Source organism: Ursus arctos, unplaced genomic scaffold, assembly GCF_023065955.2.
Source record: "Ursus arctos isolate Adak ecotype North America unplaced genomic scaffold, UrsArc2.0 scaffold_16, whole genome shotgun sequence".
Lineage (NCBI taxonomy): Eukaryota > Metazoa > Chordata > Mammalia > Carnivora > Ursidae > Ursus > Ursus arctos.
The window spans coordinates 40,080,431-40,108,199 of record NW_026622830.1 but is presented as its reverse complement, the minus strand read 5'-3'; the positions used below and the strand labels follow the sequence as shown (position 1 = coordinate 40,108,199).

Sequence of the window (27,769 nt, the reverse complement as noted above, 5' to 3'; positions counted from 1 at the left end):
ACACTTATTGGAGTCTTTCTTGGTCCCTGGCACTGTTATAATAGGCACCAGATGCTTTGTGCATACCATCTTATTTAAAATCACACACATTTTGATGTAAGCACTCTGGTTTCTACTTTCAGAAACAGAACGAGGCTAAGAACTCAGCTAAGGTCAAGGTTATGTATGAGTAGGAGCCAGTATTGCGTCCAGCAAGTGGCGTGTCAGAGCCCTGCTTCTCCTGACCAGGCCGGTGAGGAGTGCCTGTCAGGAGAGGCTGTAAGAAGTCCTGACACCCAGTAGTTCTCAAGTTCAGCAACTAAATTCTGGGAGAGAACCCAAGCACGGCGTGACACAGAACATAGCACCACATTGTTTTGAGTCCTAGGTCTGTAGTAGATGATGGAGAAGATGACTTAGTGCCGTATTGTCTTTGCTCAAAATAAGTAAACAACAACAACACAAGTATCCGAATTAGAACAGAATAGCTGGTTTCCAAAAGGAGAATGTTGAAGACTGAATGGATAGCCTTTAGTCCTGCTGATATTATTTGTCACATCTTGGAAGAACCCACAGTATTCATCAAACAGAGATGAAATGCCTATTATGTGTGCCAGAAACCACAGGTAAGAAGAGGGTATGCATAATCTCAACGTCAGTTAAGTACCATGGGAGTGACTATAACTGGGTAAATATTTGTTTTTTTTCACCAGGCGTGTTAGAAGTGTGCGAGTTATGAAGTAAAGCCTTGCAGGGTTCCAGTAGAAGGCAGCCACGAAGTTAGAGAAGCCATCCTTTCTTTGATTGATGAACACTATGGATTGTTGTTATAGCTTCTGTTCTGCATAATCTTCCATTTATACATAATTTTCTCATAAAATGGATGAAAAGAATATAATACCTTTTCTTTCCTATCCTCTGTGCCAGGGTAACATCCCTCATTAGTTCAGTGTTGAAGTAAGAGATAGGGGTGGGAGGATCAGACGCTTGAATCTACTGGTAACACTGGCCCTTTAACACATTTCTAAGCATATTACTAAGTTAAGGAAGGAAGGAGGGAGGATGGAGGAAGGAAGGAAGGATTGAGAATATTTTTAGGATAGGCATAATAAGAATTTTAGTCTGTTCCTGCATCTGAATATTCCTTCAGATATTTTGTTTCACTGAACCAGATAGATATACATACATTTTTTTTTCATTATTGGTGAAAAGTGAACTTCATAGAAAAAAAATTAATTTCCCTAATGGGAAAAAAACTTAGTTTTAGCTAATATTATTTCTGTGAAACTTAAAATCTAAAGTGTCTCAGAAGAAAAAAAATCAGTTTTTAACATTGTAGATACCTTCATGAAGTAAACCACCCTTTATTCATTTTTTTGTGTGTGTGTGTGGGAGTCAGAGTGGGTGACCCCAGATTCCTGTTCCCTGCTATGCCCACATTATAATGACCCCTCCCCTTACGTGCAGGTAGGACCTGTGAATACGACAGGATGTCACTCCCATGATTTATATTACATTATATAAGACACTCTCCTAGCAGACTAGAGAAAGATTCTCCTGCTAGCTTTGAAGAAATGTGCTGTCATTTCGTGAGGGCCCTTGGCTGGGACCTGAGGAGCTAAGTCATAGGTGTCAATAGCCAGCAAAAAGCAATGGGGACTTCAGTCCTACAACCATAAGGGACTAAATTCTACCAACTTGAATGGGCCTGAAAGAGAGCGCTGAGCCTCAGACGAGACCACAGTCCTTGCCGACACCCTGACTGTCACCCCGAGCAGAGAACAGTTAACCTGTGTCCCAACTCTTGGCTCTTGAAAACTGAAAGGTAATACATTTGTATTATTTTAAACTAAGCTTGTGATAATTTGTTATGTGTCAATAGAAAACTAATAGTTTTAAAATTTATGTGGACTTTGGTTTTTCACCTTTTACAAAATTGCCCGGGGTGATAGTTTAATATCAGTGGAAGGAATTGCCTTCCTGACCGTTCCGAGCCCACATTATCCGACCCTTTTGCGAGTGAGGCTTTTGCTCCAAGTGTCTGCTTTCTGGGTTATAAAAGTTTGCGCCTTAGAGCAAAGAAATAGAAGTTACCCATTTGGGGTGGAAATTTGTTCAGAAAATAGGTAACACAGTTCCCTCATCATCTTAAACCCAGCACGGCAGTAGAACAGTGCCTTCACGCTTGTCATGGCAGGATTGGTTCTTGGTGTTGATCTGAGCAATGAGTGAATTTCTGGGAAGGGAGATGATGCCGTGGCAGGGCCAGGAAATGGCCCAGTCTCTGGCATGGTAACTTTGAGGAATGCTCCCTCCTGGTTTGGCGAGGTGGGATGATAAAAACCACAGCCAGCTGAGAGGGGCTGTGTGCGACTTTGCTCCAGAGTACGGCACTCGCAGTGTTCCTTAATGACCCAGACATCACTGTTATGAAACTAAGGTAAATTTTATGCCCCCGTTCAGGGATATTTTGAGGCCACACTTAGGAATGTGCTTGTTGGTGCTGCATTATCAAGGTAACCATTATCTGATTTCTGTCTGTGAAGACGGTTGTGCCTGTGTTTGAGCCTTGGGCACATGGAATGTCACGTCCTTTTTCTGGTCTGTCTGGCTTCTTTTCTCCACAGCAGGTCTGTGATATTCATCCATGGTGTTTTCTGTGGCTGCTGTTAGTGTGTTCTTGTTACTATGTATTATTCCATTGTCTGAATAAATGGCAGTTTACCCATTCTGCTCTCAACAGACATTTGGGTAGCTTGTTGGTTTTTTTGTGGGAGTATTTTGAATAGTGTTGCCGGGAACATGTTTGAGCATGCGTTTTAGGGAATGCCCGTATGCATTTCCCCGGTGCGGAGGTCAGCAGACTGCTACTGTAAAGAGCTAGGTGGTAAACAGTTCCCTCCTTGTGGACCATGCTGCCTGTGTCACCCATCGCCACACGCGCACCAGCACGAAAGCAGCCGTTGACTAGACGTAAATGGATGAATGTGGGAATGTGTATTTTGATCAGACTTTGTTTATAGATTTTGAAATTTGAACTTCTTAAGTTTTCGTATGTTATGAAATACAAATCTTTTTTTTTTTTTTTTTAACCATTTAAATATGTAAAAATCATCCTCGGCACACATCTGTGTACGAAAGCAGGCAGCTGGCCTGATTTGGCCCTCGGCTGGCGTTGGCCCGCCTGCCACAGGGCATCTACCTCCGGTGGAAGGCTGGGTCACGTGGTATAGCTATTACTCAACTCTAGAGGATCCTGCCTGTTTCCCATAGGGATTGTAGCCATGTGCTTACAACATGCAAGTAGTTTTTTTTTTTTAATGAATGAAACACGTGGATCTTAGAGTTTGGATTTTGTGATGGCTCAGGAAAGAGTTGATTCTTTACTTTTGAGTCCTGATTGGTTGTGATTTTGAGAACTTAGATGTTGAGATAAGCAGCTGGCACTGCACTTACTAATGGAAATAATTCGACTGTGTAATTGGAAAGTGTTGCATGTGTACCTTTTACTTTGTTTATTGCTTTACTATTAACAGACCAGATCAGGAAACACAATCTAATTTTTATTTTGAATTTCATGTTTCCTTGAACAGTTCTGTAACCCTAGCCACACATGCTTTACTTGTAAAAAGCTTTCAAATGTAATTTCTCTTTTTAAAATGGACTACATTTCATATTTTAATAAACTATTGGGGCCATGTGCAGTCAGTATTCAAAATTATATTTGGGTTTTTGAAAGCCCTCCGCTTGCATAATTTGAGTAAATGCCCTTTTGATTTACTGGGCAGTTTGTCTTGCTAAAGGTATATTAATAATATTTCAAAGTGTAATGTATCACTTACAGGAATAGTTGTGTAAAATATTGTTGGCCATCAGAGTATTTATACAACCAAGACATACATTTATATTCCTTCTAAATTGATTGGGAGAGGAGGATTTTTGAGATTGGTGCTCATATGAAGTGTTGTGATGTAAACTTGCAAAGGGACAGGATTTGAGTGGCAGACCTTTTGAAGAGGATTAACTCCTTGGATTCCTACCAGATAGTTTATATCGTCATTTGTGGAATATCAGAGTCACATCCCTCTGTGCTGTGTTGTCCTTGCTTTTCCCTAAGTTTACTGCACAGCAAGGGTGGAAACTCACCTCTGACTGATATGTGCTCTTGCCAAGCCCTTACTACTCATGGTGTAAGCCATTGTCTGAGCAGTGTGGTTCATTAGACTGATTTACTTTTAGTGTTTGGGGGTGGATATTGGTTAATACAAGAAAGGGGGTCATACTCTCTCTTCTCTGTAAAAAGCAAGTTTTATTACTAACGGAGACAGAATGAGCCCATTCATTTGGGGGTTGGTCTTTATTGACTCACCAGCATGTCCGTAGTGTGCACTTTCCAGAAGGAAGCCATGAGTAGCCAGAAGTGTGCCCCCTGCCTTTAAATTTCCCTCCATCTCTTTCTCCTCCTTTCTTTTTTCTAAGTCCCCTTTGGGTAATGAAAAGCTCAAGTGGCTAAGAAAGGATTGAAATCTACGTGGAGCCCAGGAATTAAGCCCCTCCCATTTTTATGTGAAAGAGTGGTAAAAACGCAGCTTGCAGAAAGGTGAACTGGAGGATCTTTGCTTTAATATTTATTTCCTGTTTAATTAAGATTTGGGAATCCATATATATCCTATGAGTTCTCACATAGAGTTTTAAATTTTATTTTCATAAGTGTGTTCCTGATGCCTGTGGAGGGTGGTAGATTTTTTTTTGAAAGCCTTAATAGGTTTTTCAGGTGTGATTTCTGCTAATAAAGGTTGGCTGAAAGTTCCTTTGGCTTGCAGACACCTGCAGATTTCCTTATCTCTACACCCTCTGTTTTACTGAGATATAATTGATATACAACATTGTATTAGTTTTGGTGTACGGCACCATGACCTGATATATGTTTATACTGCAAAATGCTTACCACAATAAGTTTAGTGAACATTCATCATCTCACATAGTTACAAATTTTTTTTCTTGCGATGAGAACTTTTAGGGTTTACTCTCTCAACAACTTTCAGTTATACGATACAGTATGTTAACTTTAGTCACCTAACTGTACATTATATCCTCATAACTTATTTATCTTATAGCTGGAAGCCTCTGTCTTTTGACAGCCTTCACTCCTTTCACCTCCCGCCCTCAATGCCCCCACTTCTGGCAACCACCAGTCTGTCTCTGTATCTATGAGTTTGGCTTTTTTATATTCCACATATAGATGAGATCGTATAGTATTTGTCTTCATCTGTCTGAGTACTTCACTTAGCATAATGCCCTCAGGGTCCATCTATGTTGTAAATGGCAGGGTTTCTTCCTTTTTAATTACTGGATAATATTCAGTTTGTGTGTGTGTGTGTGTGTATACATACCACGGTTTCTTTATCCATTCATCTACTGATGGACACTTCGGTTGTTTCCCTGTTTTGGCTGTTAGAAGTAATGCTGTAATGAACATACGGGTGCAGTATCCTCTCAAGATCCTGTTTTCATTTCCTTCAGAGACATACAAAGAAATGGAATTGCTGGATCATATAGTAGTTGTATTTTTAACTTTTTGAGGAACCTGTGTATTGTTTCCCATAGTGCCTGCACCAGTTTTCTCTTGCATAAACAGTGCACAAGTGTTCCCTTTTCTCCACATCCTCGCCAACGCTTGTTATTTCTTATCTTTTTGTTGATAGCTATTCTGACAAGTGTGAGGTAATCTCCCATTGTGATTTTGATTGGCATTTTCCTGATGATGAGTAATGTTGAGCATCTTTTCATGTGTCTGTTGGCCATCTGTATGTTTTCTTCGAAGAAATGTTTACTTCGTTCCTCTGTCCATTTTTTATTTTTTTATTTTTTTAATTTTATTTTTTTTCAACATGAATAAACTTTTTTTAATAATATTTTTTTATTATGTTAGTCACCATACAGTACATCCCTAGTTTTTGATGTAAAGTTCCATTTTTTTTTTTAAAGATTTTATTTATTTATTTGACAGAGACAGCCAGCGAGAGAGGGAGCACAAGCAGGGGGAGTGGGAGAGGGAGAAGCAGGCTCCTAGCAGAGAAGCCTGATGTGGGGCTCAATCCCAGAACGCCGGGATCACGCCCTGAGCTGAAGGCACACGCTTAACGACTGCGCCACCCAGGCACCCCTAAGGTTCCATTTTTTAATTCAGATTTTTGGTGTTACTGTTATTGTTGTTACTGGGTTGGTATCACATTCTTTACATTTTTTGGATATTAACTCCTTGTAAGGTTTTCATTATTTTCTCCCATTCTATAGCTTGCCTTTTCATTTTGTTGGTGGTTTCTTTTGCTGTGCAGGAACCATTTGTTTTGCCCCATTGTAAATTCTTGTATGGGTGGTTTCTTTCTGCCCTCTCTATTTTGTTCCATTGATTTAGATGTCTTTTTTTCCCCTTAAGCTTTTATTTATCCGTTTATTTTTTGAGAGAGAGAGAGTACGCATGCACATATGAATGGGAGGAGAGGCAGAAGGTGAAGGAGAGGGAGAGGGAAAGAATCTCAGGCAGACTCTGTATTGAGTGCGGACCCCGACATAGGGCTTGATCCTATGATTCTGAGATCACACATGACCTGAGCCGAAGCCAGGAGTCGGACACTCAACCAACCGAGCCACCCAGGTACCCCATATGTGTCTGTTTTTATGCCAATTACCATACTGTTTTGATTACTGTAACTTTGTAATATAGTTTGATATCAGGAAGTGTGATGCCTCTAGCTTTGTTATTTCTCAGGATTGCTTAGGGTTTTTGAGGTCTTTTGCGGTTCTATGCAAATTTTAGGGTTGTTCTATTACTATGAAAAAATGACATTGGATTTTGATAAGAAATGCACTGAATTTATATATCACTGTGAGTGTGATGGACATTTTAACAATATTAATTCTTCCAATCCACGAGAATGGAATATCTTTCCATTTATTTGTGTTGTCTTCAGTTTCTTTCATCAGTGTCTTACAGTTTTCAGTGGTTAAATTTATTCCTAGGTGTTTTTTTTTTTATATAATTGTAAGTAGGATTGTTTTATTAATTTCTCTTTCTAGTAGTTATTAGTTTATATACATGCAACTGATTTTTGTGTATTGATTTTGTATCCTGGAGTTTTGCTGAATTTGTTTATTAGTTCTAACAGTTTTTTGGTGATGTCTTTAGGGTTATCTCTATATATTATCATGTCTCTGCAGATAGAGACAGTTTTACTTCTTCCTATATGATTTGGACACCTTTTATTTCTTTTCTTGTCTAATTTCTCTGCTTATGACTTCCACTATTATGTTGAATAAAAGTGGCAAGAGTGAGTGTCCTTGTCTTGTTCCTGATCTTAGAGGAAAAACTTTTTAGTTTTTCACCATTAAGCATGATATTAGCTGTGGGAAGATTTTCCTTGTTGAAGGCTTTTGGAGAAATAGTCTCTGGGCTTTCATTTTTGGATGATGAAATTTTGTCATTTAGAGTTCCATTTTCAGAACATTATATAACATACAATAAAAATACAATAAGATGATAGCCTTGGAGATATACTTAAGATTAAGTAAAATATGTTTTAAATAAATGAATTGAGATATATTAAGTTTTAAAAATTTTACATGAAAATATGTCCCTTTGTTGTTTAAAAAAATTCTATTACGTGTATTATTTTGATTACAGATTTGTTTATTATAGAAAATTTGTAATGTAGGGGTGCCTGAGTGGCACAGTCAGTTAAGTGTCCAACTCTTGATTTTGATTCAGGTCATTATCTCAGGGTCCTGAGATTGAGCCCCACATTGGACTCTGCACTGGGCATGGAGCTTGCTTAAGATTCTTTCTCTCCCTCTCCCCTTCCCCCTCCCACCTCTAAAAATTAATTTAAAAAATTTTTGTAATGTAAAAAAAAGTATTAAGAAAAAAAAGAGATAATCTCTTTCTGTTTTGCAGTAGTGTGTGGGATGTGGGTCAGGTCCAGTCTCTCCTTGTCTTTTCTCTCTTTCTCATGTTTATTTATTATATTTATTATATATCCTATATATCCTATATATATATCCTATATATATATATATATGACATATGACATATGACATCACACACACACACACCCTGCTATGCACGGAGTTATTCCCCTCCAAAATCTGTATGTTGAAGTCCTAATCCCCAGTGCAACTATATTTGGAAATAGGGCCTTTAGAGGGTAATTAAGGTTATAAAGTTGGGGTCCTAATCCGGTAGGACTGGTGGCCTTACCATAGGAGGATGAAAGAGAAATCTCTCTCTCTACCATTGTTCGTATGCACCAAGGAAGGGCCATGGGAGCACACAGGGAGATGGTGGCCTCCTACAAGCCAAGAGCAGAGGCTTCAGAATAAAACCTGCTTTACTGGGACCTTGATTGTAGACTTCTCAGCCTCTAGAACTGTGAGAAATAAATTTCTGTTGTTTAAGCAACTCAGTCTTGGGTGTTTTGTTACAGCAGCCCAAGCTGACTAACAGACACATACAGACACACGTGAGTCCTGTATATACAGAGACACACACATTTTAAACAGGAATCAAGGTTATTTTCTATTTAATCTAGTGGGCTTTTTTTCTGATTACCATTAGCATGACTCACGCTGTGATAGAATTATATTTTTTTCTACTGTATGCCACATGCTTTTCCATATTAAATCAGCTGAGACTAGGTTTAACTTCTTGTGTTGTGGTTTAAAGCTTATTTTGTTTTAAACGTGGCCATTATATAGTGATACGTCTGAGCCTGTTGAGATGTGAGGCATCTTTTTCTTTTTTATTCATTTACTATAGACTTGGAAGACATAACTGAGATTACTTAAATGATCAGCACTGCCGAAGTGGACAGTCGCAAATGCAGGTGTAAGATATGGGAAGGCATGAGGTTTCCTGTGCAGGCTCTAGAGGACGGTGCGAAGAGGTTTGACAGCCTGCATTTTGGAGAACCTCTGTTCTGAGTTTAGCTATGGTTTCAGCAAATGATGGAATCTCAGGGTTCAGCTTTTTTTTTTTTTTTCTTAAAGATTTTATTTATTTATTTGACACAGAGAGACAGCCAGAGAGAGGGAACACAAGCAGGGGGAGTGGGAGAGGAAGAAGCAGGAGCCTGATGTGGGGCTCGAACCCAGAACACTTTGATCACGCCCTAAGCCGAAGGCAGATGCTTAACCACTGCGCTACCCAGGCGCCCCCCCCCCCCCCTTTTTAATCTCTAAACCTGGGTGGGGCTTGGTAGTAGCAGCTGCTTCACAGAGGTGTTCTGAAGTTCCGCCAGGAAGTCCTCAATGTGCCCTTCCTCTGTGACATTGGCGGGTTTTCCTTCTTGGTTCTGGACCATTCTAGACTAGTAGTCTGTGGGATAAATATGTGCTGGGTCAGGCAGGAATCACCACGTGACTCTGGCTTTTGCCTTCGTGAAATGGATCTCCCTTGAAGAAATGTCAAATTAATTCATTACAATAGTCCCCGTTATCTGCACTTGTCAGATTAATTCATTACGATAGTCCCCGTTATCCGCACTTTCACTTTTCACATTTTCTGTTACTCACCATCAACTGTGATCCAGAAGCAGATGGTCCTTCTTCTGACGTATTGTCAGAAGGTCAGTAGCAGCCTGCCATTACGTCACAGTGTCTACGTCACTCACCACACTCCATCTCATCACATAGGCATTTTATCATCTCACATCATCCCAGAAGTGTGAATGCAATACAATAAACTATTTTGAGAAAGCCCACATTCATATAGCTTTTACTACAGTATGTTGTTACAATTGTTCTGTTTTATTATTATTGTTAACTCTTACCATGCCTATTTCATAAATTAAACTTTGTCACGGTTACAGGTATATAGGGAAAAACATAGTATACTAGTAGGGTTCAGTACTATCTGTGGTTTCAGGCATCCACTGGGGGTCTTGGAACGTATGCCCCGTGGATGAGGGGTGACTACTGTACATCGCCCAAAGGAGGAAAGCAACCTCTGTTACTCACGATGTTGATACAGAGGCACGTCAGTTTTTCTGTGGCACTGTGTGCTATTTACGTGCATGCTGTGCTGAGTTATTAAATGGAACTCTGGAGGAAGGACCTGGAACACATGACTAAACACTCAAGCCCGTCAGTGTCCAGCTTGGGCCAGTGGAGTTGAATTTTGCTACAACTCTGAAAGTCTGTGCAAATTCCTTGTGGGCAAGAATTATTGGAGTAAATATTACTTGGAATAACTGTCCATATACCAAGACCTTGAAATTTTGGGGTTAAACAGACATGCTAGTTGTGAATTTCAGGGTTTTTGTTTGCATTTTTTGGATAATACTAATTATTTTTGCTAGTGGATGATAGCAAAGATATGGATGTTAACGGTAATAGCCACTATCTGTAATACTGATAAGTAGAGATAGGTAAGTCTCTTTAAAGATTAACACATTGATACATAGATATGGCTATTATATGTTTCTATAATAGATATATCTTTACATATAACATACGGTTACATATAACACTGAGGTAGATCCAAATCTAGAGACAACAAAGTAGAGGTATAGATAACATATAAAGGGGTGTCTGTTCTACTCATTTACCCCCAGCATAGACTAATACCCAAGTAGTGCTTCATGAAATCTTAGTTGAATGAGTTGCAGAAGCAGCTAAGTGGAGTGTGAGGGTTACAGGTTGATAGACTCTAGCACTTGATAAATCCTCAAAGTGCACCCAGAGCAGAAGTGTCAGTCATATAGGGGAATATAGAAAATTATGGCACAATCCTGGATATGAAATACCTGGGAGCTTAAAAAAATACCCATGTTTGGGCCCTGCCCCTGAGATGCTCATTTGAAGGGACCAGTACAGGGCTCAGATATGGTACTTTTTAAAAACTCCTTGGGTGATCTGCTGGTCCAGCAGGAGAAACAACGATATGCAGATGTTAATGTCGCTAGTCTGTATTTGACAGAGATCTGTGTGATTCGTCTGGTTAACTGTGGTCAGTGCAGGGGAAGGGTCCACTGTGGACCTGAGTAGGCTGTAAATGTTTTCCAGGTGAGGGGTGAGATGGGTAAGAGTTAGATAAAGGAAGGGACTGCAGGGCTCTCCCGAGCAGACATTACCAAGCAAAGGCTGGGAGGTGGGTATGAGCGTGACATTTTCTGTGGGTACGAAATAAGAGTAAGCCAGCTTTCCAAGACCAAAGCTTAAGGCAGATGTCAGAGTGAAGCTTTCTAGGTTACAGCATGCCACTTAACGTGACCGTTTCACTTAGCTTTCTAACCAGTGTTCAAGTTTGTATTATAGGAAATGCCCTCGTGGAACCTTCTAATGAACCCTCCTGAGTATTTTGGTCTTCCATTTAGGTCAAATATACTAAAGTACTTGTGATCATAAGATCCTGCTCTACTTAAAAAGTCTCGTTAAATATTAATGTGGGGAAATTTGCTCTTGCATATTTTCACACGTAATTTCTTTAACTGGTATTATGCATTTTGCATAATTTAAATACCAACATCTGGGTGATTTGCTCAGCCAGCAGAGGACTGTTTCATCAGAAAGATCTACACAGCATCGTCTCTGAACTGCCTGCCAAGAGTTAGCTGTTTGGCGTTTAAATAAAGAATGTTTTCTGCAGTGGGAAGTGTAGTGGAAATTGAACTGCCCCAAGAGTTTCTGTTCATTAAAAGCACAATATTAATTCTATTTACTGTTAGGGGCTGACTGCCAATAATGCCAGAAAGTTTAGGGTTGTTAGCACCATTGGGTAGGTGGTGGCCAGATTCTTCTCTTCCTGTTTCTGGCCTGGTGAGTCTGGGACTGTTCGCCATCTGTTCTAAATGTGTTTCTTTTGACTACAGGTACTTTAATGTGGATTGTCTCAAAGTCCTGTAAGAAGCAAGGCTTCGGCATTCCTACCTTAACTTTTATGATGTAATAGATGCCAGCCTGCTATCAACATCATGATGTTAGGTAGAGATGTGTTGCACACCTCTTAAATCATTTATGATGATAATCTTTTAAAATCAGACCTTCACATTTAAGCAAGAATCCCTTATAAGCTTGAGTTATTCTGGACATTTTTTTTTTTTGCAGATTTTTATATATCTTTTCATTGAATTTTAAAGACAATTTTATGAGGATTATTATCCCCATTTGACATGTGAGAAAACCAAAGGCTTAATATCCTAGATGAGTGGTTTTCAAAATAGTGACTATGTACTTTTTTTTTTTTTTTTCTGGCCAGCTTTTGATGTTCAAGAGCTTCTTTTGCCTAGCAAGGAGCATAAAAAAAGGACTGATCAGAGACAGTCTCAGCCCCAGGATCAGAGATATGATACTGTTAAGTAGTTAGGCTCTCATGGATCCCATCCTGATCTCTTTCTCTGGGCCTGACTTGTTGTCCTAGACCCAGTGTTGCTTTCTGGAGAGGCAGACACACAATAAATGTAATTTTGGGAGCCTTGAGTACTCTGAAAATAGTAAGCCAGGTAGAGTGATAGAATATGTGCCTGGTGTTAGGGGAATGGGGTTGAATAGGGCATAAGCTTTATCTGAGTGAGGACCTTCTTCACCTGACTCACTGGTGTCTTTGATTTTGAGAGAGCAGGCAGCATGTGTGATAAGAGCTGATTGACAAGAAGGGGGCAAGCCACAAAGATGTCAGGGGAGAACTTCCCAGGCAGAGGGAACAGCATGTGCAGAGGCCCTGCAGTGGGAATGAAGAGGCCATTATGGCTGGAGCATTGGGAGTCAAGTGGGGATTGGAGGGGGATGTGGTTGGACAGGTGCATAGGGGCCAGATGAAGTGAGATGTGGGGGGTTGTTTTATTCTAAATGCATGGGAAACCATTGTAGGGTTTTATGCATGACTTCTTGAAGTTTCGAAAAGGTGACTCTGGCTGTCATATACAGAATAGATTGTAGGGTGGCAAGAGAGGAAACGGAAGAACCAATTGGGGGATGTCAGAGACTCCAGGTAAGATATGGTGGTAGCCAGACCTGGTCAGTAGTAGCAGTGGAGTTGGAAAATTGTGAATGATTCAGACTTTGTCGTGCAGGTAGAGCTGATGGACCAGCGATGGTCTAGCTAGGGGATTTGAGGCAAAGAGAAGGACCAAGGGTAGCTTCTAACTTGACCCACTTGATTCTTCCCTTTTTTCAAGCTACAGATTCCTAATTCTGCCTTCCCACCTGAACCTCCTCCTTCCTGGAGCTTCATTCTGATTGGGGCTGATTGCCAGTCCTTCCTTGATTCTAGTCTGTGATATGTGCCAGACTTTTTCAGTTATGGTAGATTTCCAGTCCCTCATTAACTTCTACAGACTGTTCTTTCTCGTGCATGTGTGTGTGTGTGAGAGAGAGAGAGAGAGAGAGAGAGAGAGAGAGAGAGAGAATCAGATTTTGATTCAACATAATTAGTAGAGCTCTCACAAGAGGGATTACATGTTACTGACAGCTTTGTAGGGTCATAGAACATGCTGTTAGCCAGCAAATATTATTTTTAGTTACTTCTCTCTCACATGTTCTCTGGGAACACAGCAAAAGTAAAAGGTTATTTCCTGGAGGAATGTGAAGATTCTTTCCCCTTTTCAACAGATCTTACTCAGGCTGCATGAACAAAGAGTGAAGGAAGACAGGATGATAGTTGAGGCAGTTGACAAGTACAGCTTCACTGATTTCCTGGTAATCTTGGCAACTGTTTGCTTTCTCTTTTAGATGGACAGATTTCTTTCTAGGTGTGGAAGAATGTATAAGAAATAGTAGCTTCTGGGTGAATGTCAGCTTGTGGTGTACTTTCAGGATTTCAGAACTAATTAATTTGTGTTGCCAATGACTGTTTATCATTTTTACATTATACCAGAAACATGTAAATTACTTGAGAACACTTGCCAGTCAAATTGGTGAGTGATTTTTAACAAGTCACCAGTATCCGCTTGCTGAGCTCTCTGCAGAGTCTTACTAGTAAATGTCAGATTTATTTTTTCCTGGCAATAAAAATCTTGGGAATATTTATCAGATTTTTGCAACTCTTGCAAACTCTTCAGTTTCCTTATTTCTCATTAAGAAGAATATGTAAAAGAGTTGAGAAGATGTCTTAAGGTCAGTCCATCTAAATGGACTGTCCCGGAGTGTGTCTGCCTCTACAGTGTCACCCAAGCTGTCCCTTCCTTTCTAATCCTGCTTCCCTTTTTCCTCTCTTCCTGCACATCTTTGCCAGATTCATCTTCTGAAGAATCAACTAGTTGCTGTTTTCAAAATTCCCAATGGCTTCCCAGTTTCTGAATCAAATAATGGCCCATCTGCCTGGCTTTCCAGTCCATTTTTTTCCAGGTTTAGCTGTTAAACTGGATTTCCAGGGTCCCTTGTGTAGATACCCATGTTTTCTGCTTCTGTGTCTTTACTCAAGAAGTCCCCCAAACCTGGATTACCTCTTATTTTCTTCCTTTTTGTAGCCTGCTGAAATCCTAGTCTTTAAAGAGGCATTTGGAGATGACATCACAATTTCAAAGATATGAGGAAATAATAAAAAGCAAAGCAAGTATTCCATGCTGTAGCAGAAATGCTGCGTGATTCACTAATAGGAAGCAGATGACAAAGTCATGAGCTGGCTGCCAAGGAAAAGGGAAGGTTATGACAGAGTGTGTTCCTAAGCCTGCACATCAGAAGCTGAATCAGTGAGGGTTCTGAAAACCCTCCCTGAAACCCTCCAACCTGGGGAGATAGAAACTGATTTTCCTGTTCTTATTTGAGGGACCATAGAAATGGCTGACAGTGACTGGGAGGATGTGAAGAGCAGAGCTGATTCTCTTTGTAAGTGAAGTCCTGGTGGAACAATGAGTCTGAGAGCAGTCTTCCCTGTAGGAGTGGGATCTCTCCTCAAGTGGGAGGAAGAAGCTTATTAGAGGATATTTCACGACCTTTGTTGAGAGAGGGCAGAGCCCCGGCATTCAGACAGAGCCTTTAGGGTGTTTCAGTTGAGATGTGGCTGTCTGTCATTACATCCGGCCAGAGGAAAGTGGATAGAATGCAGACTACTTAGTCTTTGAACTGGACAAGATCACAGGTATGGTGGGACAAGAGTCATGTGTGAGCATACAGAATTTCTGGATACCTAAGCATACTCAAGATGTAAGATAAAAGTAGGGTAATTATATAAACCTGATTGTGGTGAAGGATGGGTAGACAGATGGACAGACAGACAAAAAGGAAAGAAAAAAAGGAAGATAGCATGCAAAAGACAAAGGTCCAGATCTAGATGAAAACATACCTCAAGGCATAGAAGGGAATTCTTTACAATTGTTCGTTCCGTGGATCAAGTTAGTGAGACATGTGAAGTCAATAGACAAAACAAGATGATAATAAAAAGCAGAATGAGGTGGGGGAAGATAAAAGGGAGATTGCAGACCTAGAGAAAGATTTTGAGGTCCAAAACAACATCTAGTGAAGGACTAATAAATAAAATTAGAAACACCAAGGGAAGGAATAGATGCCATTGAAATCAAATTACTAAAAGAATAAAGTCTTAATAATCTCAGTGAACACAAATGAAATAATCAAGATATTAAGTACTCAGAAGCTAAAAGATAAAGAAGACAAAGACAGTGTAATATAAGGATAATTGGTATCCCTGAAGTAGACAGTCAGCAAATGAAACTAAATGCAGTAGAAAATAAGGCAATTTTCCTGAAATGAAAAAATAAACAAAAGAACTGGGTCTGCAGATTAGTATTGGATTCCAAGAAAATTTGGAGTACGGAAGGTTCAATACTGAGATCTATCCTCATTAAGCTATTGAGTTTCAGAGATAAAGGAAAAGTTCTTCAGACCCCCTGGGCAGAAAACCAGATTGTCTGCCATGGACTAAAAGTCAGTCTACTTCCTATTTCCTTAGAGCCGCATTCAGTTCTGAAGATAGTGGAGCCATGTCTTCCGTGTTCTGAGGGAAAGGAGGTATGACCTGACTGTGGCGCAAATTGGCAACAGCTAAGATGTCGTTCAGGTGTGAGGGCAGGAGGCAGATATTTCCAAACCCGTACAAACTCGACTAACGGTGCTTAAAATCAAAACACATATGAAAGATATATATACGCGCTGCTCTTGAACCTCTAAATATGCTTTATGACGTTTTAACTTAGAAGGACATTTTAGGAAATATCTCTTGCAGTGAAGAAACATTTGGTTGGAATTCAACAAAGACTTCAATTTCTTTTCCTTTTATTAAATTCACATAAAATCACATGCAGTTTTTTTAAATGAAAAAATAGCTTTGCTAGTGGATCATTTTGTTTTTTATAAAAGTTTTCCTGTCTGCCTGACTTCCTCCCTCCCTCTTCACACCCACAGTGGGCATGTGCTCTAGGGGGACCATGCCATTACCTCTCATCTTCTGCTACGTATTGTAGTCAAGGTGGCAGAAATTAAGTGCACTTTATACGTGAGGCAACTCTATAGAATTCCGCTAGTTAGTGAAACACGTAAGTCTGCATAGACTACATTTCCACGAAAAGATTCTGACATTTAATTTTTGACTGTCAAAAAAAACATTCTGCTTAAAATCACTTCCTCCCTACCATGCCAGATAATCAGCACTTACTGAGTGACTACTATTTGCCCTGTGCAGCTGCGTTCACCTCACATAACAGGCAGTATGAGGAAACACAGTTTCTACTCTTGGGGAGCTCTTCATATAGGTGGGGCAAACACAGTACCAGTTTTCCCAGTATTTCCCAAGTAAGATCCAGCTCTCAGGTAGGCTTCTCAAAAGGGAAAAATTGGTTTTTGTTGGTGATAAGTTTTTGTGTTGTTTTTCACTTATTCATTTATTCAGGAAAATTGTTGACTTTTGTCAGAAAGTGTTAGATACTGAGGATACGGTTGTGATTAAAAGAGTAGAATCTCTGCTCGATCTGATAACCAGGTATGATGGTTACATAGGGCGCTCCCGGTGAGCCAAGCCCTTGTATGGTCTTCTCCCCTGGAATCTGGCAGCCCTGCGTGCAACTCACCTGAATCACTGGAATGTGCCAGAAGTGATACAGGGAGCGTCTCCGCACTGGACACATGTTGTAAGTTCAGAGACTCAAGAAAAACATATTGAACATATTATTTACAAATGTCATGAACGTAATGTTTAAGCTGATGCTGTGTTTTGACACCTTTAGTCAGGCCGTAGTTTCCTTTTTATACAGATATTGACTTGCCAAAAGCTTTGTTTCAATACAAAAAGTATGTGCAGCTATATATGTATTTTAGTACTTTCTTTGGGACCCAGTGTACCTAGAGTTGGTGGAGGGATGGCCAACTCTGCTATGTTAAATATTCCATCTTATCAAAGAGGTGTTTCATAAATTATGTATAACAGTAGATGCCTCTCAATAAATGTTTTATACGTGGTAGATATTTTTGTGTGAAATTACTTTTTCACTTGAGCAATGATTTAAACCCTGGTTTTTAGTTTTATGAAGTGACACTTTTATAATATTGTGTAGTGAATGCAGCTTGAATGTCATAGAGCTTTAGAGCAGCGTTAATCATAAATTCATCTGCCCCCACTCCTGGAAAACTTTCTCTTAATTCAGGGTTTACCCATTCAGCATTTGGAAGTGTGTGTGAGAACATGCTGGTGTGTGGGGGGAGGAAGGGCACGTGTGGGGACAAATAATGCTTTTGGCCTAGTGGCTCCAAAGTTATGAATTTCAAGTGATTTTCAAAATCTATGAGACTTATTTCAAGGAAGGTGGAAAAAACCTGTTTTTCAGTGATTTAAAAAAAAAAGAGTATGAAACTAAACTGGGATGTAGTTCAAAACGATTTTTCTAGTTTCAGTGGGAGCTATTAGAATTTAAAATATTGCCTTTTTCTTGGGTTATTGTCCACTTTTATCCAAAAAGAAAATACATGTGTCTCTGGACTTATGAGAACTGTCACTGTCCTTTTCACATAGACCTAGAGGCCTGGAACATTCTTTGGCATGCGGCCACCTACCATGCGTGCAGTGCTGTCACAGTTCAGAGCCACCAGACCTTCCAGTGAGGACATTGTTTTATGAAATGGAACCGTGTGATTAAATTCTTCACGCTAATATATATCTTAAAAGCACATACTTTCCACTTCTGCTTGAATTCTACAGGCAGGAGGAAAAGGACAAATTCTCCCAATACCTGAGAGGCAGGAGTAGAGGCTGGTTTATTTAGAGTACTCGTTTAGCTAAGATTTGCGAGGGCCTTGGTATAGTAAATCAGGATTACTGAAGTCTCCGACCTGGAAGCCTGAGGTTCTGAGCCCTGGAATGGGAGCCTGGCTGATAAGAGGAGTAATTGACGAACAATGACACGCTTCATTTCCTTTTCTTGAATCTAAGTTATGCATTGGTCATTTTCTCTGCGTATGTATTTAATGGTTGTTAAATTAAATTGCTTTCTTTCAAGTGATGATTTTTATTTTTAAAATTTTTTTTGGCGTTTCATTCCATCACCCTCTTGCATGACTGCAGCTCTGCGGGGTGTGTTTGAGACTCAAATGTCTGCAGATATGAAGGCCCAGAGGGACTTCTCTCTTTCTATTGCCCTTCCCCTGAACCTCTTAGGAGCTCCCTTGTCTGCAAGGTTGTGAAGTTGTGAGTCCTTCACCTAAAGGATAGCATTGTTTTAATATTTAAGTGACACAATGCATTGATTCATTCCAGGAACGTAAGGCACACTGATTGTGTTTCAGGCAGTCCTCACATTGGGGATCTAGAGCTGTGCCCTGGTCACCGTGTCCGTTATAGGGGTTGCGGGGCGGGGGGGAGATTTGCTAGGAGTGTCTCTACCCGGAGCCTGGTTAGTAGCTTGGAACTTGTTTCCCTGTTGCTCACGTCATACCTAGAATCACAGAGCATATACGGTCGTGCTGTTGGATCTGACTTAGTCTGAACTCAGCACAGCCCAACCTGAAGGCTGGAATTTTCACCTTCAGTCTTTGGGAATTTATCTCAGATTTGTCTGGAAGCCTGATTTTAGAGCTCTTTTGTCTTGGTACAGATGGGCCTGAAGTTAAGACAAAGGCAGTCCTTTGACCTGTGCTGTTGACCCTCTTTCCTGCTTTTCTCTGAACTTCAAATATCTGCCCACTCATTTCATTCATTTTATAAATATTGAGCAGTTACTATGTGTCAGACATGAAATTAGGCACTGGGTTGCATTCTAATCTAGATGAATTAATAAGCTTACATATAATGTCATATAGTGGTAATTGCTAAGGAGGAAAGTGAATCAGGATAAAGGAGTTTGGTGATTACTGTTTTGTATGGGTGATGGGGAAGGTGGCTTTTGAGTAGAGACCTGAGGAATTGAGGACTGTATTTGTGTGTGTGTGTGTGTGTGTGTGTGTGTGTGTGTGTGTGTGTGTGTATGGTAATTCTTTTCAACTAGGGCTGATTTTGTTCCCCATGGGACGTTTGACAGTATCTGGAGACTTTATGGTTGTCACATCCTTGGGGAAGAGGTGGGGTGTTACTGGTATCTAGTGGGTATTTGAGCAGAGGAGCAGTCTGCCCTCACGGCCCTCTGGCTGCTGAGTAGATCATGTGCCACAGTGGGGCACCATGGGTCGTAGCCTCGATTATTGTGGGTTTCCTGGTGAAAGATGATGGTGGTTGGGGCTCAGGAGAAATGTGGTGCAGGTGTTTCGATGTCAGATTGGGGGCATAATCTGAAAGCAGAGCCAGCACTAAGCATGTAGGAATTAGAGAAAGAAAGGCGCAGAGTATAGCCATGGTTTTTGGTCTGAACAACTAGAAGGAAGGTTGGCATTCACTGAGGTGGTATGGTGTGCAGGCTTGGGAGGCGGGGGAAGTTTCACATTGGTTTTTTGATGTATTCGCTTTGAGCTGCTCCTTTGGCATCCCCACAGAATACACTGAGGTAAGCGAGCGTATGCGTGCATGAGTGTGGCATCAAGGGAGAGGGCTGCCTGGAGATTTAGATTCAAGTCATCAGCATATGGATTGCAGGTGAAGTCCAGAGACAGGGCGTGGTCATCAAGAGAGTGACGGTGGGTCGGTCACTTGTGATGAAAGCCTGCATGGAGGGGGTTCAAGAGAAAGCAGGAGGGGAGGAATTGGAGAAACCACTAGTATAGGGAAGTCTTTGGAGATGATATTTTCCAAAGGGGCACAGAGAAATTGGTAGTAGCTGAAGGAGATGCAGGGCCAAGGGGGGTGGCTGTGGCGGGGGTTGGTGGTAGGAGATCTGTAGCACATTGGTATGTAGGTGGGAATGAGCTGGTAGGTAGGAGAAGTCACTGCAGGAGACAGAGGCGCAGGGGTCACTAATGCACAGGAAGGAGTTGCTTTGGGGAACATTCACAGTTTGACCATTGTAACTGGTGAGATGAGCCAGCAAATCACGAGACCTCTAGACATTCTATGAAATAAAGATCTGAAGAGAGAGAAAGATTACTTTGTATTCGGGTGGTCCTAGGACCTTTCCTAAGGAAGGTAAGGTTGAGCTTGGCTTCAAAGAGGTTGTATTCATCAGGCCATAAGTTTACTTCAACTTATGTTGAGTTTTTATATGTTTCTTTTTTTTTATTCTCTTTTATTTTATTATTTTTTTAATGTTTTTTAAAATTATATTACGTTAGTCACCATACAGTACATCCCTGGTTTCTGATGTAAAGTTCGATGATTCATTAGTTGCGTATAACACCCAGTGCACCATGCAATATGTGCCCTCCTTACTACCCATCACCAGCCTATCCCATTCCCCCACCCCCCTCTCCTCCGAAGCCCTCAGTTTGTTTCTCAGAGTCCATAGTCTCTCCTGTTTCATTCCCCCTTCTGATTACTCCCCTTTCTTTATCCCTTTCTTCCCCTACTGATCTTCCTAGTTCTTATGTTCCATAGATGAGAGAAATCATATGATAATTGTCTTTCTCTGCTTGACTTATTTCACTTAGCATTATGTTTCAAGTTCACTTTGCCTGCCATATGCCAGGATTCCAACATGAAGGTTTTCCATTTTTCTTGCAGATTTTTTGGATGAGAAATAAAATAGTGCTCATTTTAACACTCAAAAGAACACCTAATAAGAAGTTGTCTTTCCTCTGAGTAACCTGTTCCTTTTCTTTCCCTTCTAATTTCAGGAACAAACTCTAGCCCTTAGGAAAGAAGGGATTGGAGTTGTTTTGGATTCTGAACTGCCCCATTTGATTGGCATTGATGATGACCTTCTGAGTACTGGAATCATCTTATATCACTTGAAGGTAGAAACTGCTTAAGTGGAACATACAATTTTGTGTTCAGTTTCCTCTTCAGATACTAGCAAGGTTTATTTAATACTCTAGGTCTGTGAACACAGCTATTACATTAGAGAATACACCACAAATCTTTGAGCCCTTCGGGAATTTTCATCAGTTCACTGGTGTTCCGTGGAATTAGAGTTCCCATGTTTATGGAGTTCTAAAGCTAAATGAAGATCCATTCACTTTGCCTTCCACTTTGTAGAATCAGTGAGAGGGAGGGAAGGAGCAAAAAGGCAGACAGACCAAGGAAGGAAAGTTACAACCACCTGGAACTGGGACTTGCTACATGTCATTTTCTGCTCCCTCGGGTTAATTATAAAGTGTCTCCTGCCTACGTTATTGGGCCTGGTCCCAAACAGGCTATTCGTGTCAAGAGAACAGAATTAACCACATTAGTATCAGTGGTTGCCTCTGTAACCTTGACTTAGCACCCTCTCTCTGATCCGTGACTTAAAATGAGAATGGTATTGCGTTTGTGCTTTGCAGCCTCCCATAAACCACGTCTTTAGACATGAAGAACCCCTGGCCCCTAGAGGGGAAGCTCGCCAGAAGGGATCAGGAACAGCATTGGTGGGATTACTGGCCTGGACAGATTATTGGTGCATGCCCCAAATAGGAGGCAACCCACGATTGTGCCTTAAACCTCAGGAGTTGTGCAGCCCTTTCCTGGACAGAGTGGGACATGGTCACAGAGCCTCAGGGAACCCTCACTGCACGGAGGCTGTGGCCTGCCCAGGACACTCACTCTGCAGCCTGTAGGCCACCAGCGTGCTTGGGTTTAAATGAAAAATAGAGAAACAGACCACTCCTCATGTTCTTACTAATAAATCTTACTTGACTTTTCTTCCTAGGAAGGTCAGACATATGTTGGTAGAGAAGATGCTTCAACAGAACAAGATATTGGTGAGAATCTTTATAATTTCCTCTTCCCCGTGATTTTTAAAAATCATTTAATCTTCTTTTGAATGACTGACACTAAAGTGATTATTTAAAAAAAAAAACCCTCTTCTCAAATACAATATTGATCAGTATATCCATTTTTATAATTTTGAACTCATTTCAAACGAATGACACAGAACAATTAATTTAGTGAATTAAGTGGAACTACGAATCCCCCCCCCTTATATACATTCTGTATTCTGTCACAGCTTTCAAGAGTAATTTAAATTGCAGTGGGATAATGATGGAAATATGCCAACACACACAGATAAAGGCTATCAGATGCCTTAATGGAAAGGATGTAGACACTGAGCTGTACATTGATGACGGAGAGTAGGAATACACCCATGCACAGCCCGTGCACTTATGGGACTGTGACTTCTGGGCTTCCCGAAAGGCTTTGCTGAGGCACACAGATGACCCGTGATTCAACCTGGAGCAGGGGAAGGTCTTGCTAGGCTTTGAAAGCATTACTTAGGGACCACTGCAGTGGTGGTGGGTGGTGTATGTGTGTGTGTGACAAGGTGGGCACTGGCAGGGGACAAATTCTGTCCTCTCAGCTGTTTTTAGAATTGCTGGCAATGGACTTGCTCTCCTGCCAAGTGTAAGCTATTCATCAAGCCAAAGCTAGCGTAGTTCTACGCGTTGTACTCTTTGCTGCAAAACCAGCCCCTGGAAGTCCTCAGCTTCAGCTGTTCTTGAGGAGAACTAGGTGTCAGACCTCTTCTTCGGATCGTTAAGTTGTGTGTCTGACCTTTGGGGTTGCTGTAAATGATGGGTGGTAAGAACACATGTTGTCTGTGCACAGAGACGTTCAGTAGTGCAGTTCTGTGGGGAGCAGCGGGAGCTGTTAGATTCGTGCTTCTGAGAAGCTGGCCAAGAACTGTGCCTAAAATCGTGTAGGTTTATTTGACAGGCATTCATATGTGCCTGGCCACTCACCACGCAAGAGTAACTCGGATAGTCCTACAAGATTAGGTACCCTGGCAGCCACCTGCTCCCAGAGGTCAGTGGAGGTCCTGTGCTCTCAGATTTGGGACAGGCTGTGGCAGTGTGCATCCCAGCACAGCTTCTGGAGACTTCCTTGGGCCTCCCAAGATCCGTACCAGGCCAGGTCACCTTTGGTTTCGCTCCTGGAGTGCAGTGTCTGTAAGTGCGGAGGTTATAACAAGTCCTTGACCCACGGAGCTCTTTTGTTGCTTCTCTTTTACTGGGACCTTTGGGTGGCTGGTGGGGGAAATGTATTCAGCATCTGAGTGACACAATGGTATTCAATGAAAACAAATTACGCAACTATTTTCTCCCTGAAGCAGAGCTAAATTAGCATGCGAGAACTTCTTTCCTTATACAGGTGATGTCCAGACCCTTTGGGGTAACATTTGGAAGATACCTTCAGTTCTATCCGTTGATGCCACAAACTCTTGAAATTCACTTTTCTCACTGAACATAAATGTTCACTTCACAATATTTACGTGGAAGGGGAAGAGTATTCAATATGGAAAAATGCATAAAGGTTGGGAATCATTGCACTAGACAACAAAGAAAATACCATCTTTCTTTTATGTTTTTCCAACTCAGTTCTTCATGGCCTCGACTTGGAGAGCGAGCACTGCATCTTTGAAAATGTTGGGGGGACAGTGACTCTGATACCTCTGAGCGGGTCTCAGTGCTCTGTGAATGGTGTTCAGATCATGGAGGCTACACACCTAAATCAAGGTATCTAAGTTTTGGTTTTCAGAGTTCTTTGTGTCTGTCTTTGCTAGAGAACAAGTTGGCTAGGTAGTGGGCGCACTTGTGCATTTTAGAATTAATTGCTGAGTAGTTATAAAAATGAAGAACGTTTGCTTCATTATGCTGTTTTCAGTTTTGCTGGAGGACTTCTTTATAATTCCAGTGGTCTTGTTGAATTAAACATGTACATAGTTGTCTTAAAAGTTCCTGCTGTTGTGGAAATACGACTTTAAAGGGTTTTTTTTTTAAGTTAAAAAAGCACCTTTTAAATGCAAACCCTTAGCAGCGTACCTGCTGTTAATAACTTTATTTACTACCCTATTTATATTCTTTGGTGAATAGTTGTAATTATAACATACAGGATCTGGTATCTTATCTTTTTTGGTCTTTTGAAATAATTTCAGTTTTATAGAAAATCTGCAGGTGTAGTACAAAGAACTTTTTAATTTCAGAAGCATTTGAAGGTAAATTGCTAACATGATGCCCTGCCACCCCTGAATACCTCAGTGTTTCTTTCCCTTAAACAGTAGCTTCTCCTATGTGATTACAATATAAGCATCCAAATTAGGAAACGAACACCGACACAGTCCTGCCATCTGATTCTCAGACAGCCTTTGAGTTGTCGTTATTTGTCCAGCAGTATCCGCTGTGGGTGCAGGATTCAGTCTGGCGCCATAGGCTCTGCTTGGTTGCCACACCCCTCTTGTCTCTTCCAGTCTGGAAAGCTTTCCTCTGACTTTTAGGGCTTGGCAAGTCAAATATGTTGTAGAATGTCCCTCTGCATAAACAAGAGCATCTGTCCGATGCTTCCTCATGATGACAGTACTGTGCATTCTTGACAGGAATATCAGAGAAATGATGCCCTGTTTTTCTCACATCATTACTGAGGAGATACTCCCTTTGGTCATTTGATTAAAATGGATTAAAATGGGCTGCTTTACTGTGAAGCTACTCCTTTCCTTCTTTTTATTAATAAGGATATTGGGAAGGATATTGAGATCATTGATATTCCATTTTTTATCATACTTTCACCCCTTGGTTTTGGAATCCTTTGATTTTGAGGGCTGGTGGTGTCTGATTTAATTATTATTCATATCGTTTCCAAATGGTAATTTTCTTCCTTCTACATTTATTAGTTGTATTTTTACTCTAAGAAAGAGCTTTCTCTTCTTGCCATTTATTTATTTAAATCAACAGAGTCAATTGATTTGCTATTTTGTTTGGTAGATTTTGGTCGATTTCTATCATTATTTATTTTGATACCCAGATTGTCCCAGATTTGGTGAATGGGAGTCCCTCCAAGCTCATTTCTGTGTCCTTTTGGCTTGTCCCTGTCATCTCTGAGCCCTTCCTGACCTTCTGACACAGTAAGATATTCCAGGCTTATCTTTATACTTCCCTGGAATCAGCCAGTTTTCCAAGGAGCCTTGGTTCATTTCAGTGGAGAATGGGATTTAGAAACTAAGATCCAGGCAGTAGATGTGCTCATGGCTGTTGAGGTGTTGCTGCTCCCAGGTCCTGTTGCTCAACAGAGTTAGTGAAAGTGAAAGTTAGTGAAAGTGTCTGATGTACAACACATAAACTATATTTATGTCTGTATCTATTTCAGTATTTCAGTATATTGCTGACCAGGAGTTCATACCAGTACCTCTAATTCCAAACCAATACCATAGCATTCTTTCTGGTTTTTTCCTTTTTCTTATTTCTAGCTCTCTTTTCTGACAGTGGTGAACCTGACTTCCATTATGTAACCTGTATCCTGTCACTTCTGCCCCCTCCTCATGCAGGGACCCTGTTCTTTCTGCTCAGGCCCATGCTGGGCCACCACTGCCCTACTCTTCTAGTGCAGACATGAAAAATTCTTCCCATTCCCTTGCTGATGCCTGCTTTGCTCAGCCCTGACTAATGGCTTTTGTACTGAATCATGCAAGAAGGAAGGAAAGAAAGAAGTTGACATATCTTAAACCCTTTTTTGGTATATTATACATAGTCTTTTGTAATAACTTTTCATGGTTATGTACTATAATGTGTCTGCTGTGACATAGGAATTGGACAGATGGGGGAAATTGGACAGATGGAAAGTGTATAGTTCATTGGTGCTAGCAAAGTCATGAGCAGAAATCAGTTGCAAGGAGTTGTCTCAGAAATGAAGGACATGTAACATGGACCAGGGTGATCATGCTTTTATAGGAGTATAGACTCCATTGAAGACATTCTAAAGGCTTCTAATGGATCACCCACCCATGCACCCATCACTGAATCATGCACTCATCCACCTATCCATTAATCTCTTCATCTGTTTTTATACTCTGAGTATGTTTTAGTCTCAGGGTACATTGAGCTTGGGAAACATTTGAGTGCCCTGAAGCTGGCCAGGAGTCTCAGAGTTCATCAGTACCATGTGACTAGCCCAAATCAGGGACACAGTGAGTGCCCAATGACGGTTACCAAAGCAGCATTTTCTGTGTTTTTGCAACCAGGACAAGGACTCTGGCAGTATGGGATGGAGAAGCTGTTTCTTGCCAGACAACAGAGTAATAGTGAAGGTGAGAGGCTCTCTCTGCCCTGAGCCCAGAAAGTTACCATAAATGACTAGCAGACAGTATGTAGGACTTTTCAGTGGCTGTCTCTTCTTGTGAACACACAGACGAGACCTCCTGTTTATTCACTCTTAGGACGTCAGGTAGAGGCCCTGCCGCTGGTCCTCTAGGCAGCAGGGGTGATGCACAGGTCATGGTGAAAGGTGAGAGACGTGTCCCCTTGTCCAGTAGCGATCTCAGTACAGGCTGCATTTCTCTCGGTTAGGTCAGGGGAGGTTGACCTTGTTATGATGGCTCTGTATTGTCACAAGATTTTACAAGAGGCTTGTACTGGTTTTCAATATCATCGTTAATGTGTGGGTAGAACTTTGGAATTCATCTTGAAAGATTTAATTGTTTAACACATCTGGGGTAGACCTAATTTAGTTTTTTTCCATATCGATGTACCATTTATTATAATCTTACCCCATCCTATATTCACCTCTTTTTTGAAGAAATTTACTTTACCAAAAATGAACACTGAAACATAGCATTGTATCTATTTCAAAGCTTTCCACTTTGTTCCAGTATTTCTGCTTTTGTACCAGTATCACACAATTTTAATGCTTGTTGTATTATAATATGCTTTTATTTCTCTTCTTATCTGTGTGATTTTTTTTTTTTTGCTACTCATGCCTACTTTTTTCCAAAGAAATTTTAGAATCTTTTTATTTTTGTGCTAAAATATCCTTTCAGAAGTTAGATTTTAATTTCATTTGATTTGTTCAAATACATTTCCATCTTGGGACTTCTATTTATTCAGTACGTCTCTTGTTTTATTTGACTTTTCATCAGTTTCTTTCAGTGAAACTTCGGAAGTTTTTAATATGTGTTCTTGTTGAACTGTGTTTATTCACATATACAAAACTCTACGTAGCTGTATACTGCAGAGAAAGACAATTATCGTATGGTTTCACTCATTTATGGAACATAAGAAGTAGGAAGATCGGTAGGAGAAGAAAGGGAAGAAGAAAGGGGGCGTTAAACAGAAGGGGGAATGAACCATGAGAGACTATGGACTCTGGGAAACAAACTGAGGGCTTCAGAGGGGAGGTCGTGAGGGAATGGAATAGGCTGGTGATGGGTATTAAGGAGGGCACGTATTGTAAGGTGCACTGGGTGTTATACGCAAGTAATGAATCATGGAACTTTACATCAAAAACTAGGGATGTACTGTATGGTGACTAACATAATATAATAAAAATTATAATAAAAAAATCAGGGAGGAAATAGCATACTTAAACAAG

At 40.7% G+C, this 27,769-nt stretch overlaps 1 protein-coding gene across 14 annotated transcripts in view; it reads left to right on the top strand.

Moving 5' to 3' along the window:
- KIF16B (kinesin family member 16B) overlaps positions 1-27,769 on the top strand; it is a 304,938-nt gene that overhangs the window by 114,102 nt on the left and 163,067 nt on the right. For all 14 annotated transcript variants that reach the window (XM_048222081.2, XM_048222078.2, XM_044385671.3 and 11 more), the window contains 3 exons: positions 21,115-21,234; positions 22,125-22,176; positions 23,791-23,928. In XM_048222081.2, coding sequence (XP_048078038.1) covers positions 21,115-21,234; positions 22,125-22,176; positions 23,791-23,928 — 310 coding nt within the window. The remainder of the gene's footprint in view (positions 1-21,114; positions 21,235-22,124; positions 22,177-23,790; positions 23,929-27,769) is intronic.